The 17,544-nt window shown below is 39.6% G+C and overlaps 1 protein-coding gene and 1 long non-coding RNA gene across 12 annotated transcripts in view; one reads left to right on the forward strand and one right to left on the reverse strand.

Annotated features, from left to right (window-relative positions):
• Nucleotides 1-17,544, reverse strand: part of GRIA4 (glutamate ionotropic receptor AMPA type subunit 4) — a 386,735-nt gene that overhangs the window by 91,677 nt on the left and 277,514 nt on the right. For all 11 annotated transcript variants that reach the window (XM_059418401.1, XM_059418430.1, XM_059418411.1 and 8 more), the window contains exon 6: nucleotides 6,421-6,474. In XM_059418401.1, coding sequence (XP_059274384.1) covers nucleotides 6,421-6,474 — 54 coding nt within the window. The remainder of the gene's footprint in view (nucleotides 1-6,420; nucleotides 6,475-17,544) is intronic.
• LOC132028934 (uncharacterized) lies at nucleotides 1,197-17,275 on the forward strand. Its single transcript, XR_009407593.1, has 5 exons — nucleotides 1,197-1,554; nucleotides 3,872-4,069; nucleotides 7,937-10,319; nucleotides 14,948-15,024; nucleotides 15,491-17,275. It is a non-coding gene; the product is annotated as an uncharacterized LOC132028934 (long non-coding RNA).

Genomic DNA, 17,544 nt, shown 5'->3' on the forward strand with positions numbered 1-17,544 from the left:
TTGTGTGTTCCAGGCCTCCACCTGATCCTTTTTCTCTATCAGTTTGTCATCTAGATCACTAATTCTATATTCTGCCTTGGTTACCCTAGCTGTTAGAGTATTTAGATTAGATTGGATCTCATTGGTAGCATTTTTAACTTCTTCCCAGGCAGCTTTCACTTCTGCCCTAATTGATTCCATGCTGTCACTAATAGTTTTCTCCAACCTAGCCATTGCCTAGATAACTATTACTCTGAATTCCCTTTACAACATAATGTTTATGTCCATACCCAACAGCTCTGATAGAGAGGGCACAGTCTCTGAATTTTTCCTCTGTTGGGTGTTCCTCCTCCTAGTCATTTTGATGAGAGGTGGTTGAGGGGATGTATAGCTGAATATGTCAACCATGATCCACTCAAGGTGCACCCTGGAATGCTTCTGAGCAATCGGAAGTCACCACCAAAAAGAAAGAAAAAAGAAAAAAAAAGAGAGAGAAACAGGAAAACAAACAAACAAACAAACAAACAAAAAGCCAGCCAGAACAGGCCCCAAAGATAAGATTTATAAGGTATACAAACAAAAAGACTGACAAAAAAATAAAATGGCAAGAAAAAAAATAGTCAAAATAACCCCAAGGATAAGATTTATATAATACCAGAACAAAAACAAATATACAGAAACACTGACAGAAGACAAAGATGGGAAGATGGTTATAAATCCTCCATGTGGAAGGTTCCATGTGGAATGAGGAAGGTTATTTCAGTTCTTCCTGGGTGTATCTTGCTATCTTCATTAAAGGACTCAACTTTCCAGAGATAAAGGGAGATCAAAATTGTTTTATATATAGGAGTAGTACTGATTAGGGGAAGAGGATTACCTTGAAGCTTGTATCTATATGTATATTAAAAAAAAAAAAAAAAAAAAGAAAAGAAAAAGAAAAACACAGGTATATGTATGCAAAAAGTTCAAGTTAAAAGGTTATTATGGAATATGTTGTATTAAACCTCTATTTGTAATGGTAAGTAGGTTAAAAAAATTAAAACGAACAAGAATAGTGAAAACAAATTAAAAATTAAAGTTGTATCTATGAAATATACAGGTTTTAGGGCAACACCAGGAGCTTAATATATTGTTTTCCCCTGATATTGGAGATTTACAGCTTTATGGGGACCTTGTGGTGGTTGTCCTCTCATTCTTTTGGCTGGCTTTCAGGGGAGGGGCCTGCCTCGTTTTTTCGGTCAGTCTTGCTTGGGTTGAGTCCTCCTGCCCTTGATCAAGGGGCTGGGCTCTGGAAACTGGTTTTTCAGGCTTTTGTTCTCTTGAGGTTTTTTTCCTTTTGGGGGCTTTCTGCAGCTTTTCGGAGGTTCAGTGAAAAGCAAACTGCACCCAGACCTCCACCTGAGAGAAGCCTCAGTCTGCTCCCCTCTGGGTGGTCCAGAACACACAGACTCCCCCTCTGCCAACTCCGCTGAGCCATACAAACTCCCAAAGGCAGAGCACATCCCCAGCCACTGTCCTGGGGTTGCCCGAAGCGCCTGCTTGTCTCTGCACCTGCTTGTCTTTGCTACTAAAACGGTGAGTGATATTGGTCCAGGGAGCCCGCTTCTGGTGGCTGGCTGCCTTTGCTGGGACTGTATAGTCCAGGGTCCAGACCTCAGGTTGCCACGGTGGGATGGTTACTCGGCCAGTCCTAGAGATGGATGGCTATCGACCGCAGAGTTTTCTCAGGTCCTGGTAGGGAGTGGGTCAGACCCTGTTCACACAGTGTGCAAAAGTTTTTGGGAGCGCTGGCTGGCGCCATCACCAGACTCCCTCATGAGTGGGGCGGGAATGTGCCCAGTCGAGCCATGGTGTAAGCCGCGCACTTGCACCGCACACTTGCTCTGCCGCTCTCTCTCTGGCAGGGGTGTCGCCAGCAGTGGCCATCCTGGGACTGTGGGCTTAGGCCTGTGCCCCTGACCACCGGATTCCACCAGCTGTCCCCGAAGATCTTTCGCTCTTTTTTAGTGCTTTTAACCAGACTCCAATTGACCGCTGGTCCCAACCACAGGGCACTTTCGTACTGGGGGTATTACTCTGCAGTGGGTCGCTTCTGGTGGCTCCCTCCCCCTTCTGTTTATCCTTGGATATCAGTCCAATTGCTCCCAGTACACTTTAGATCTCCACTGGTGTCTTCTGCCCCCGTAGAGATCCAGAAGTGTATAATCCTCCATTTCAGGCTGATTTCATGGGTGTTCAGAGACTTCTGGTAGATGATTAGCTCACTTTAGGGGACCGGTTTAAACAGGGTCTCCTACTTCTCCACCATCTTGCCCCTCCTCTCCTGGTAGGAAGAGATTTACTACTGACATTTTGTGAATGGTTTTTTAGCTGATTTGTAGTTCCTTTACTCCTTTTTCTCTCTCTTCTTTTGTGATTCGATTTTCTGAGGTGGTAGGTTTTGATTCCTTTCTTCTTCTATAAGTTTTTGCTTTGTGGTTATCATGAGGCTTTAATAAAACTTCTTAAGAGTCACAACAGTCTATTTTAAGTTGGTAACAACTAAACTGAATGCATTCAAAAGCTCCCTAATTCTACACATGTCTTCCCCATTTTGTTTTTGATGGCAACAATTTACATCTTTTACATTGTGTATGTATTAAGAAATTATTGTAGTTATAATTATTTCTAATATTTATGTTTTTTAACCTTATATTAGAATTAGAAGTGATTTATGTGCCTCTATGACACTATTGGAGTTTTCTGAATTTTTCTATATACTTAACTGTTAGCAGTAGATTTTATACTTTCATCTATTTTTATATTACTAATTTATGTCCTTTAATTTCAGCTTGAAACATTAACACTTCTTGTAAAAGCACTCATGATCAACTCTTTAGTTTCTTCTTGTCTGGAAAATTCTTTAGTTCTCCTTCAGTTCTCAAAGAAAACTTTGCCAGGTAGAGTATTCTTGGTTAGCTGTTTTTTTTCCTATCAGTACTTTGAATACATTATCCCACTCCCCTCTTGCTTATAAAGCTTCTGCTGATGGTCTTGCGTTAGTTCCCTTGTAAATAACAAGTTATTTTCCTCTTGCTGCTTTAAGATGCTCTCCTGGTCTTTTAATTTGTGAATAACTTAACTGCAATGTGTCTTGGTGTGTATCTCCTGAGATGCAGCTTATCTGTATTCTTTGGTCTTCCTAGAATTGGACTTTTATGACTTTCCCCAGATTAGGGAACTTTTTAGCCATTATTTCTTTGAAGAAGCTTTCTGCTCCTTTGTCTATCTCTTCTTCTTTTTGGGAGCCCTATAATATGTCCGTTGGTCCATGATGGTGTATTCTAAGTCCTTAAAGCTATCTTCCCTTTCATTTTTTTTTTTTTTCTTTTTTGCTTCTCTGATTGGATAGATTCCACTGCCTTATCTTCATTTGGCTGATCTTTTTTTCCACCTATTCTAGTCTGCTGCTGAACACCTCTACTGAATTTTGTAGTTAGTTATTATATTCTTCAGCTCCGTGATTTCTGTTAGAAAAAAAAAAAAAAACCTACCTCTTTGTTGAAATGCTTATTTTGTTAATAATGCCTTGCTCTCCTGACCTTGACAAGCATCTTTATGACTGTTATTTTGAGCTCTATTGTGTAAATCACTTATCTCCACTTCATTAAGATTTGTTTCTAGAGATTTATTTTGTTCTTTTGTTTGTAATGTATTTCCTCTTTTTTTTTTTTTTTCATTTTTCTTATTCCCTCTGTGGGTTCTGCACAGTAGATAATACAGACAGCTCTGCCAGTCTTGATCACTGGTGTCGTATAGAAGATGAGCCTCATCAAATCAGCACAGGCTAAACTGTTGGTTGTCCTTTAAATCTATGTGATTACTCAAACAGACTTTTTTTTTTTTTTTTTAGTGGTTCCTAGTAGTTGAGGGACCTGACAGTGTCCCCAAAGGATCACAGTCAGCACCTAGATGCAGGCTGACTGTAAGACTGACTCTCAGGAAGCAGTCTGTGAAATACATAGTCAAACCTGCTTCAGAGAAAGACTTGCCAGTTCCCTCCACATGGAGCCCTGGCGGATACCCGGGTGAGCACCCTCACGCATTGCTGGTAAGAACCACCTCACTGTTAGCTACAGGCCTGTGGGATTTGTGAATGCAAGCTCCGTTGGCAATCAGATGCAGTCAACCCTGAGCAGCAACAGTAAAGGGTAGGGCACCAGGCATGTGTTCACTCTTCTTCTAGAGAGGGGCTGATGACCTGGTTTTACAGTGGGAGTGAGCCAGAGGGAGAAGGTGACAGAAATGCCCACTAGCTACCATGCGCTCCACGGGGAATCACAGCCATTTTCTTAATGTACTCAGCCAGGCTTTTGCATATGGACTCTCCACAGCAGACTGGAAAGTAGGTAGTCAATTTCCTTTCAGGGAAAGACTAGAGATGGGCATTTTTGCCTGCTCTCTCTGTGCTAACAAGGCCTGTGGGGATAGTTAACAGTGAATGTGAGCCCATTAAGAATGGTTTCTGTAGTCTTGTGGGTCTTGTGGGTGTATAACCAACCGGCTTTCAGAGGTAGGTGTTTTGGGGGTCTGTCTTTTGAGTGATAGGGTGCTGAATGTATGGTCCACATCCTCTGCTGCTCATGGAGAAGCTGGGAGTTGGGGATGCCCTCTTGATGGTATGGCACTGTGCTGGGTATAGTTTTTATGGAAGGAGTGTGTTTAAGCCTTTCCTACCCATTTCAACGTGGTTTATTTTCTTAGTTGCCTGATGTGTACGAGTCACTGAACTACTTTCTCGATTTCTCTCAGAGGGACTACTCTGTGTGTGTATCTGGGGGAGGAGGGAATTTCGGGGATTTCCTATCTTACCATCTAGGTTCCTCCAACTGAATGGTCCTGCCAGACTGAAGTAGCAGTTTCTCATTAATTGTAGACTGTAACTGGGAGTTATAAATGGAATTTTTCTCTTAACCTCACTCTCAGAATGTCAGCTACTAGTGTACAAAAATGCAAAAGTTTTTTATACTGACCTTAGATCCTGAAACCCTGCTAAATCTACTTATTAGTTCTCCTGTTAGATTTTTAAAATTTGATTCCTTAAGAATAAAATTATTTATTAGATTCCTTATTTTTATTAGATTTTCTAGTATTGTCTATTCACAAAATACTTTTTTTTCAATCCGAATGCCTTTTATTTCTTTTTCTTGCTAGAAGCTTCAGTACAATGTTCAACATAAAGGATGAGGGGAATCCTTGTCTGCTCCTGATCTTAGGAGGAAATCATTCAGTCTTTCAACATTAACTATATTAACATAATCTTTCTTTTGATAATGGATTTACTTCCTATTCGGGAACCCTATGCAATAGTTCCCAAGAAAAAGCTATTGATTGGCCCAATGAAACAAAATTCATTCTGGTTTTGGAAATCACAGTTATTTAGAGATAAATGAGTAAGTCGAGAAAGCATAATTAACACAATATATTATAACACAGGTATGCACAAGTTACTGATGGTAACTTATGGTAATCTTTTACTATTAGAATTTGACAGTCTTTCGTTGAATTTTAGTATCTCAATTCCACAATGTGATCCATCCACTAAAAATTCCAGTCTCAGAGGGTGATGGCCCACTCACTATAGGAGGGGAATAGATAAATCTGAATCTTTTTTGCAGCTTTTGGCTCTTTTCCTGTCTTAAGCAAAAGATCCTCACCAAAGAAATATGTGGTAGGAAAAGAGAAAAAGGAGAAGAAAACATTCTTAACTTCTCTAAAATAAACCACATCTGAGATCAAGCCCTTGGGGCTGATGGCCTTCTAATGAAGCAAGGAGAATAGTGTTCTGCATAGCTCACGTGCCCTCTACACCGCATAGTTTACAAGAAAAACTTGGTGAGCCTTGGCAAGAAATCCAGAAGGAGTTGTCTTAGGTCTTTCAGGATTTTATACTAATGTATGTATTTTGCTTAATAACCACCTATATACATGAAAAGCTGACATAATTTTAAAAATATGGATTACTTGCAATCAAAAGACTTCCTTAATAGCCATTTCAATCCTGCTTTTCTTAAAATCAGAGGACATGGGTCATCAGTTCCATCATCTTTGTGATATCCTAAGAATTGGCAATCTTGATCCATACAGTGATACATTTATCATTTATAGAGGAAAGACCATTGTTTAATTTGCCAGGTGGTATCGTAGTAAAGCAAGTGTCATAGTTACTTTAAAGGTCCCTTTGGCAGATGTCAGGGGAGTCCGCATCAACATACACTGAATTGCACATTAGAAATACAATGACCACTGTACCAAATTATCGTACATTATCCTAGGGGTTATAAAAAGCTTAGTAAGTACTGTGACTTATTCATTTACTGAAATGTTATTTTAAGGCACAGTTAAAATAATCTGGAACGCTTGAGCAATTCTTCTGAATAACAGAAAATAGAGAGCTCTTACCAAGTTTGCAATGATGTAATGGTAGCCTTTTACATGTTTCCCAACGCTCACAATCTGTGAAAATGGAAGGAAACAAGAGAAAACCAATTTAACTTTACTGAAGAATACATTAAAAAATAGAATCTTAGCTACTTTAGCCTAATTCCATGTGGAAACATGATGAAAAAAATGTTACACTCTTCCTTGTAATTAGAAGAAATTCCTAAGCCAAAAATTAAGTGATTAAAGTAAAAAAAAAATTCTAATTTCAATCATGCTGTATAAATGATCCTTCAATCAATAAACCTTGTTCAAAAAATTACACTGTAATTCCCTCAAAGAGGAGAAGATGGTTATGAAACAAACTGATAGTTCATATATATATTCTAAAAAAGAACAAACACTAACGTAAGAAACTTAAAATTATTTTGGTCCAAAGAAGATAGACATCCTTAATTTGTTGGTAATTTATAGAAATGTATGATACACTGTTAAGTGTCTTCCACTGTTAAGAATGATTTTCTATGAGTAGATTGGACTTTTGTCCTGAGCAGCAAGCAAGGTTTCTGTAAGGCAAAGTACCCGTGTTTAGATGCTTCTGAAACTAGAGTGCTTAGTTAATTCCCACCTGCCTATGAATAGAGCAGTATTTTATTATAATCAAAAGAATAAAGACAAAACATCATCAAGAGACTTTTTCTCTGTTAGATTCATTAATTTTTTAAAAAGATTTTATTTATTTATTTGACACACAGAGATCACAAGTAGGCAGAAAGGCAGGCAGAGAGAGGGGGGAAGCAGGCTCCCTGCTGAGCAGAGAGCCCTATGTGGGGCTCGATCCCAGGACTCTGGGATCATCACCTGAGCTGAAGGCAGAGGCTTTAACCCACTGAGCCACCCAGGTGCCCCGATTCATTAATTTTTTTCTAAGAATGTTTCTAGGAATGTTTCAGGAATTAGAAATTCAGAAATTTCTATCACAGAAATAAAATTGCATCAGAAGTTAAAACTCTTATTTTCTATAAAATTGACAATTTCTTCAATGAGAGAAAATCTAATGACAGATACCGGTGAGCAGTGTGGTAACTTCATTGGTTCCTCAAAGGGGACAACATGATGTATGAGTTTTGTATACTTCAATCACCAAAGAAAAAAATTAAATTGTTTTCAGCATTTTAATATCCTCTAAAAATAATTCTTTGTAAATAGGTGACTTGTGTATAAAATAAAGGAAAACCCTTTGAAAGTCCAGAAAATGCAAAATGTGCTCCAAACCAGAGCTTTGCACACAAGGCCCCTGGTGAAATGAGTGTCTGCTCATCTCATCATTGCTTTCTGGTCATAGCTAAGACCTTCCCTTATCCGGATGGCTCTGTGGTTTCACTACAATGGAGTTTGGATTTTTACCTTAGTATTTTTTATATTGTTTGGGATTTGTTGTGTTTCCTGAGTATGAAGATTTCTTCAATTCTGGGAAATTCTCCACCCACATCCCTGAAAACATCCCTTCAAAGGTATCTGTGTTTGCCTCTAACAGGTACTGCAATGTTGCTGTCACTGATTCCCACCTCACAGTGTGGTACAAATTAAATTCAATTAACAATCTGCCTACAGAAGGTTGTGATGACCACTTCCCATCGGATGTATCTGCCCCGCCACACAGAGCCCGGCCCCGGCAGAACACACCCAGCTGACTCCACGTCCAGGTAGCAGGTGGTTTTCTAGTCCCCTTCATGACTGCAGTGTCACACCCTTCAAGAGTGTGGCTTTCGATCGGATCTGAGGTTGAACTTACTGCCTTGGCTGCACCCGAAGTTCCTGTTCTCGGGTGACCATTAGCCCCTGGGTCAGGCTGTCCAATCTGGCAGCTTATATGGGCACAGTCCCTCCCAGAGTCCTTCTTGGCTCCTGAAATGTTCTTTATTCTCCAGGAAGCTTTCCTTTGCATGTGCAATGTTTTACACAGCGTGTCTCCAGCTTTCCTCTTGCCTGATTCATCCAGTCCACAGTTAATCTAAAACTGAACAGCCCTCGACAGTCTCACCATACAGACGAGGACAAGCCATGTGTAGATGGGATTGCAAAGAAAGTCCAGGAAAGAAACTGTGTAACTAGTCATCATACCGGGTAACCCAAACCTGACTGATTTAGACCAGGCTGAGGAGGGCAGAGCCCTGGAATTCTCTGGGAATCTGAGGTGGAGCTTGTGCAAAAGATAATTATTAAGGAACACTTGATGGCTGGTACTCAGGACTCCCTCTATGGAACCTCAGCAGGGACTGCCGCCCTCCAACAGTTCATTGTTTTTCTCTCGAGCTTTCACTGCAACCTTCTCCAGTGTGAGGGGTCAGCCTCCTCACTCTCCCCAAGCCCCCACACTCAGCCCGCCTCTTCTCTCTCAAGGCTCTCAGTGTGTGATTTCTCCATGGCTGCACTCCATCCCCTCTCCCTTCTTCTAAAAACACTGTGAAGAGCTAACTCTTGTAAATGTTAAAAAGATGTGGGGCCAATAGAAATTCTGCCCTCGGTGCCTCTACAAGGAAACAACCATCCGTTCTTGACTGCCTATAAGTTCAACCTTATGTAAGAAGTTTTCAAGACTTACAAAACAAGTGAAAGTGACAAAAGTCCTGGCAGAAAGGCCTTGCTGAGCTTGGTGTGCACTGGCATGATGGGCACTGGGGGCCTCGGGGAGCAGTGAGCAGACGATTTAGTCACCTGGCTGGGGAGGCCAGAGAGAAGAACATCGTTTTTCCGAGCCAGATCCTTGCTCGGGAAAAACAAAGGTGCTGCAGAAACTGCTGTGAGGCCCTCACAGCTTCTGACCACGGCGGGCCAGGGGTTAAGGCCAGGTCTTGGGCCCTCTGCCAAGCATATAACACGAGATGGAAGTTTCTTGTGAACAACATTAACAAAAATACAGTGGATACTCCAATACTCTATAGGAAAGTGTCCTGCACCCAAAGTACTGTTTGGTTAAGCTAAATAATTTATTTACTTTTTTATGGTTGTGTGAAACAGTGTCACGGTATGGTTTGACTCGGCCATCATCATCTCAACCCAAGTGCAGACTGTCTCATGTGTAAAAACAAAAACAAAACAGAAAACAACCCCACCCCAAACAAACAAACAACCCAACCAAACAAGAAACTCAAAAACAACAAATCTGAGTGACTTGACTTTGGAAACAGGCAAAACCTTGTGTCTCTATTTCTGATGTTATTCTTTATAAAGAGGGAAAGTAAACAGTGAGGTGAAAGATACAAGGATACCTGACAGCGTGGGTATGTCTGCAGCACCCCTGACTGTCAGAGACAGGGCTGGCTGCCCCCAAGGCCTTTCTTTGATCGGTTCAGCACATGCAGCTGTAACGGTCAGCCCAGAGTCCCATGACCTTAGGGTCTCCTCTGGTCCCCAAAGCCCACTTCGCTCATGGTGGGGAGGGGCAGGAGGCCAGGTCAGAAGTGCCAGGAAATGGATGCCCCCCACCCCAGCAGCCCTACCACAGTGATGTACAAGTGGGTTTGGGTCAGTTGTTAAGGGGGAAACATGCCTACGTTGAGGCCTTGGTTGCAATAATTAATTATGTCCTTTTATAAGACAGAAAAGTGTTCGAGTAGAGACTCTGCATCTCTATTCTTTTCATCTTAAAAAAAAAACCCAGAGGATGCAAATGAACAAAGAATGATGATTAAGTGTCCATTCAGAGTTCTAAAGAACGGATTAGGAAGGATATGCAAGTTCCACAGATCATATACTTTCCAAGGAGCCCATTTTTCCAAGAATAAAATGTTTAAGAAATTGATTCCTTTGATTATTTTTTTCTTGTTTGTTTTTTAGGAAACAACAGTTGCTTAGAAATATCTATGGTGTTGGTCAAATGATTCAATTCTAAAATCAGGCCTCGGTGCACTAATAAGGTAAATGCCAGATGCAGCCACCGCACTGTTTTGTTAACAAATTACAGCCTAATCTCTATGACTGTGACTTCTAAATCTTTACTCTTCTATTAAAATTAAGGAAGAATGAATCCAAGAGACTTTCCCACCTTGGCCTCACCTTTAAATAAACTGAGTTGAATAAATGTGTCTTATGTATAAATTTAGGGTAAGCAGATTGAAGGCTTATAGACAGAAGTAAGCTGGTGCTGCTGCTCTAAGAGTGTTTAATTAATCTCTTAAGGCGATAAGCCTCACACATTATTGACTGAAATGCAGAGTAAAGCAAAGGGAATGCCATGGATTTTAAGAAGTGGTATCATTCAGCTGGGAGAACAAGGTAATTTGAAAGACAGAACAGATGTTAAATATTGATTGAGTGGATGAATACAGAAGTTAGCATATAAATGCCACAAACACAGTATATTAAGATCATTTTGAGGCTTGTAAATGATGAGAGTTCGGCCTTTAACCCACAATCCAATTTTATGCGAATCCTTTACATACCGATGGTTTATAAAGCATCTGGGGGTCTTCCCAGAGGAGGGCGGCTGTGTATTACCTTGAACTACTATTATGAAACCATGATCATGACATTGTACTGTCCTCAAGCTAGAGGCCTGCAACAGCACACCCAAATATGAATGATTTTGGTTTTCCTTTTACTTTGAATTTATAAGTCAGCTGGAAATTCCTCTCCTGCCTGTTACCACATTCCAGAGAATTCTGGGACAGGAGCACAGCAGGCCAGCGTTTGGTGGTGTTGCGGACACAAAGCCCAGTAAATGCTGGAGATGTTCTGTCACTCTCCCCAGTCCTTTGTATCTACAGAAATCCCAACCCCCAGATGTCCCTCGAATGTTGATTTTTCAGGATGCTTCAAAATATTTTATTATAGATAAAAACTCAAGCTTTAGCTTCTTTAGTTTGTTGAGTTTGTTTACCTCAGTTTTACCAAAAGAAAAATATAAGGCAAAGGGCTTTTGCAAATGGACTGCTGAATTACAGCCTCCTAAGTAAACAGCAGGACTTTTCCTTCTGGGGGTGTGATTCACAGAGAGAGGAAAATAAAGAACCCCAGAAGTAAAGGAATGAGGCTACTTGGTATGGGAAGAGATTCAGGGAGAAGATGGAAGGACAGTGCTCATCAGATGTTTTAACTGATAGAGGGTCCGCACACACATACACTTGGAGATGGTAGAAATTATAAAACTTTCTAATTAGGACAAACTCATTTTTAGGGTAAAGGGAGTAGAAAAGCATTGCCCATGAAAGGATGGCTGCCTCTCGGAACAGTGGTGTGATCTCTCCGTGGAAGTGCCCAACGGGACTGCTGAATTCCAGTAGAAGATGTACTAGTATATGTACTAGAAGTAGAAGGGATAGAGGCCTTCTCAGCCATCAAGTCCTTTGTCTGCACCACCAGCGACTGTCAGAGACACTACTGGCCACCCACTAAGGCTCTTCTCTGACCGGTTCAGCACATGCTGCTGTAATGCCTGGCACCTGGAGTTCTGTGACTTTAGGGTCTGCTCTGGTCCCAGAGCCCAATTTGCTCATGGTGGAGAGGAGCAGGAGGCCAGGTAGGAAGTGCCAGGGAGTGGGGTGCCTTCCTCCCACAGTGATTGACAGGAGCCGGTGCACAAATATTCCAATGCCCTTGCCAGAGAGAGGATTGTGACATGTGTGTTCTATTTACACTAATTTCAAATGACATTTACAATAATCTTCCAGTAATTTACATTAATTTCAAATGAGATTAAGCCTCCGTTACCCATGTGGTAATTTTCGGGATAAATGCACCTTTAATTGACTGAATTTCTCCACTGCCCTTCTAGTGTGTTCTTTACCTCCCAAACTGACTGATTGATTACACATAAATCTTTGTCTTGAGGTCTGCTTCTGCAGAAACCAAACTAAGACAGTCTACAAATAAAAAAAGAAATGAAGAATGTGGCAGGAAAATTAATAAGGGTACAAAACACTTTTGTTGGCTAACTGTGCCAAGCTTTTCATGCCTATAATGCAACACACATACATCATATTCTGAGTCCCTAACCACTGTCTACAGTCAAAGACTCAAGTTGCATAAAACACCATGCTTTTATTTGGATATCTAAATTTGGTGGGAAAGGTTAAACCTCTTATATAGGGAAATAGGAATGAATCGGTATCTTTATTTAATACCTTCTTTTTATTCCCACCATATGATCTTCCCTTTCATACTGTCTTTATATATCTTAAGAACAACCATTCTTAGTACCGGTCTCTTTCTTGGACTATATTCCAAATGTTAAAAACAACAACAACAACAACAACCGCAAAGCACCTTCAATTTCATCCCTTCAGAACAAAGATGGCAGATCACTTTGTATACACCTCTCTACACGGAAGGCCCTGTAAGTGAGGTGATTTGAATGCGGTTGTAAAACAATGACTGAAAACTAAGTGCTGAAATGCAGGTATTTATTTCTTGCTTTGGGACTCATCTCATCATGGTAACTGCCAGCGGCTACAGAAAAGCACAGTGGAGGAGCATATCCTTCTCTCTCTGCCTATTACGGTGGTTCCAGAATTCTACATCCACAGAGCTTGAATAATATGATTCTCATCATGCTAATGATGACCATCTCTTAGCAAAGATCCATTCTGATTTAATAGCATTTTAATTTAGTGATTGAAAATATTTGCAAAGAGGCACAGAGGTTCGATGGAATTTGTAATTATGAATGTGAAATGCACATAATAGCTTGAAAGAACCATTGAGCACCCTGCTTTTCTTTAACTAAAGAGATATTTTCTAAGAAGCAATATAAAAAATAATTCTAATGAGATATAGGTGGAGGGGGTAATCCTTTGCTTTTTCATAAACAAACACATTAAATAGGTAGAGTCATTAAGTAATAAAGCTGGGACTCCAGCCCAGATGTTCTGACTGTAATTTATATATATATATATATATGTATATGTATATGTATATGTTTTAATTATACACTGTTGCCTTCCCTATGCCATAGCAATCAGAAAAATGGTTTGATTTTGGCCAATTTTTATACATTTTTCATAAGCAGAAAATGAATAACAGATATTTATGACAGTGACTTTATCATACTAGTTCATGAATGCCAAATGTGTTGATGAGAAAAACCAGCTTGTTCATAATGAAGTAAAGTTCTTTTTCTTCAACTAATCTCCTGTTTGAACATATTGCTTATTTGAATAACATCATATATGCAAGGTTTCCCCAGTCCCATTCTGCAGCATTCTGGGACACGGCCACGCAGATGGAGAACGAGCAGGTAAAATTTAACATATCCAAGTTTAGGTGTGCAAGTTCCTTATATATCCACAAGAAAGCCAATTAGCAGGAAAACTTAAATAGCTTGGATTTAGTTTTGTATAGTTTGTACTTTACCAGATGTGTATCTAAAATGATAGTTGAGGTATAAAGCCTACCTTTACTGTAAATCCAACTCAATCCAATAGATAATTCTACTCACAGGACAAGCTCAAAATGACCAATTAAATGTTCACCCATGTACAGTACAGTTTTAAGTACACTCTATGGTGTTCTTTTTGAGAACAGGAATACTGTAAGTGGTTAACTTTCTATTATTCAGAATATTTCATGTCCCTAATTGGACAGGTCATCAATGGATAAACATCTATTCATGGGTTACAAAGAAAACTTGAGGGCCTGGTGGGGTTGGTGGTGATGGGAATAGAAGTTATCTTCAAAGGTCATGTATTGCCACACGTTTCCAAGGGACAGATAATTATGAGGGGGTGTCTGAATTATATGTCAACTATGTTTGAACATGGCTTGCAGAAGCACCCTGTGAAGGCGTTGTTTATGGGATGGATGACCTCTAAGATCTATCCAACCGGAGAATCTTGTAGTGTAGGGAACTGTATGAAACACTTTCTGGGGGCTCCTGTTAACATGTTCCTACCACTATCCCCTTGGTTTTATATTTATTTTTCTTATCATATTTATTTGAAATATTACCATCAGAGCATTTCCTCCTCCCTCATTTTTCTTAATTCAAAACTTCCTTTATTTTCTTGGAATCATTTTCTTTTCCCGTATTTTCTAGGCAAATAAAATGCAAAGAAGTGACTGCAGAGAGAGAGAGAGAGAGAGAGAAATAGAGAGAGAGAGATTCGATAGACACTCTTACAGGGAACACCAGGTTAAATAAGGTTTGAGGTTGCTTTGCTATAGGAATTTTTAGAGACTTTAATATGCTAATGCACACGGAAATCCCAGGAGCCAAATAGAGCATGCCACTCTAGAGAACAGTTTTAAAAGGTTGTTTAAGGACATCTTTCCTATAGCTTTACTCTGTACTCACTACTTTCCTTAACTTTCACAACCATTTTTTTGAGGCATACTGAAGGTATGTTCTGTCCATAATAATTGTGGCAGCGCCTTGCTATTTAATAACGTCAGCTAGTAACTTTTTGGTCATGAGTTCTACTCAACAGATAAAATTGTGATTAAATATAGAAGACAGAAGACCCCAGAGTCACTCTCCTTACTTTTATTTCAGGAGAATGTTTTCTTGGCCATTAAGCTCACTTGTTTTGTTTTATTTTATTTCCAACAGCTCAGTGCTACAGGACCATGTTCCTATGAAGTGGATTCAGAGTGAGGACAAAGCAGAGCCCCTATCTTCATACACAAGTAAAATCTTTTCTGTGTCAATTTTTTATCTTTTTTCAATCGACTAACTAAGAAATTACTTGAAAAAAAAAAAACAAGCAAATGAAAGGTTATGAAAAGAAACAAAGCAGAAATAATATGCATGTTCCTAAAAAAGGAGATTCTCCTACTTGGTGCTGGCATGTTGTATATGCCTAGCAAGCTCACTGTGCAGATATTTTAGTCCTACAAAGACTGTTATCCATAACTAATAACACCACTAAATTCACCAAAGGAGATTTCCCCCTCTCTCTTTTTTTTTAACCTTAGGTCAGTTAAACTTCTCAAAATAGTAACAAAAGTAATAGGGACTATGAATCTCTAAATTAAGTGCCTATCGTGATGCTTGGCGAAGTAGGTATTAATAAACACCTTTAAGAATCTCTCATGATCCCTATTTGGCATTATGTATTTACTTGTTTATTTTGTGTCTCCCTCATTAAAATAGGGGCTCCATGGAGCAGGGACTTCAGGGATCTTGGAGACTGCCTGGCCTTTGATAAGCCTTCAATAAATATCTGTTATGCAGATTTCAAATAAATGAAATGAAATACTGGTATACATGAGACACGAAAAATGAAAACTAAGAACCACTGCTCACTTGGCACACTACTAGTCAGTAATCTGTCCCCCTTTCAGCCTATTCTCTAAGATGTCACAAGAATTATTGTTCTTAAAATATGAATTGATCAGATCATGTCTAAAACTACCCAAAGGCATCAAAATGTTAATGAGGAATATAAAACTACTGAGGAGACCCCATGGGGCCCTCTGTAATCTGTCTTCAATTTGCCCTGAGCATCTTTTCATTTCCCCTGTAGCTAATGTTCCAAACATATGCATTTGCTTTCCCCAAACATGTGGCTCCAACCCAGGGCTCTGCTCTCCCACTGCCATCTGCCCTGAATGCCCGGTCCCAGCGTTTCTTCCTGGGGAATTCTGACTCATCTTTCAGCAATGTGCTTTATTACACCTGTCTGCATGGTGCTACATTATTTGCTTGTGTTCCTCTCTTTTCCTTTACATCTGAAATTCCTTCAAGGGATGGACAACAATTGATTAAACTTTATACACAGTGCTCGGGAATTGGTAGGTACTGAATAAATGAGCAAATGGGTGAATGCTATGTACATGCATAAGAAAGGAAAATGATAGGGTGGGGTGGGCAGACACAAGAAGATGAGTTTCTTTGTGTTACTGGCAAGATATTTATACTATTATGTCATTATAGTATATTAAAACATTTGACCTTCGAATTTACATTATGATAACAATCAGCCAAAACACCACACAATTAACTAAAAGAACAAAATTCAAAACGTATTTTTCCAGTATAGATTTTGAGGTTGTAAAGGAAAATACATAGGGTAAGTACAGAGACAGCATAAACCTGGACTTGGAAGAACATAAGAATCATGGGGTATACATGTGACTCTAGGGGGGAAAACAAACAAACAAAAGAAAAACTCACTATGTACAATCTTGATCTTTCTTCCATTTACCAGTGATCATGTGGAACTTATTCTCCCTCTTTTTTTCTTTTCTTTTTTTTGGTAAAAAGTACACCATTTAAATTTCCTTCCATAATCTCATCTTAATCTTGGCACTAGTTGTATAGGAGTTCAGAGAAAATCTAGATGATCACTGGGGAAGTTGTGTACAATCATGGGGAGGGTTCAGTATGGATTTGTGTTATTACCTTTCTAACCAGCACACTGATTAAGAAGATGTATCCCTGGGGCGCCTGGGTGGCTCAGTGGGTTAAGCCGCTGCCTTTGGCTCAGGTCGTGATCTCAGGGTCCTGGGATCGAGTCCCGCATCGGGCTCTCTGCTCAGCAGGGAGCCTGCTTCCTCCTCTCTCTCTGCCTGCCTCTCTGCCTACTTGTAATCTCTCTCTGTCAAATAAATAAATAAAAAATCTTAAAAAAAAAAAAAAAGAAGAAGATGTATCCCTTCATTCATTAGCAGGGAAGGCACTCTACCACTGAACTGTTGACTCTAAATACTCCAGAGTTTATAAAGCGTGGTTGTATTTATGTTTACAAGACTCAGAAGAGTGCCCTCAAAGGTATTGCTGGCTGTGTTGCTTCCTTTTTGTTAATCTCACTGCCTTTTAAATATTTAAAGAGTAGATGAAATAAATTATGAAGTTATCCTCTATTTTCTCCTTAATAAGAGGTATTACTTGCCTTTCTCTAAACTACGGTAGGTAAGTCTATGCAGCTGCTTTCTATTTAAGGCTAGAAAAACTAACTTATTTCTCTAAAATTGTCAAGCAGATTGTCCTTTTAAAAAAAAAAAACACCTGAGTTTTTGAATGTTTATGTCAACAGCAATAATGGAAATTATTCTAAGCAGTATTCTTGGAGCATCAACCAGAACAAATTGAGTTGAACACAATCAATGCCTAGAATTCACAATTCTCCCAAGAAAAAAGTACTAGTATTCTCACAACCATATTTTCCTTGCTCTTCAAAAATCTTACATCCTTTGCTTTCTTTA

This window comes from Mustela nigripes, chromosome 1 (genome assembly GCF_022355385.1).
Source record: "Mustela nigripes isolate SB6536 chromosome 1, MUSNIG.SB6536, whole genome shotgun sequence".
Lineage (NCBI taxonomy): Eukaryota > Metazoa > Chordata > Mammalia > Carnivora > Mustelidae > Mustela > Mustela nigripes.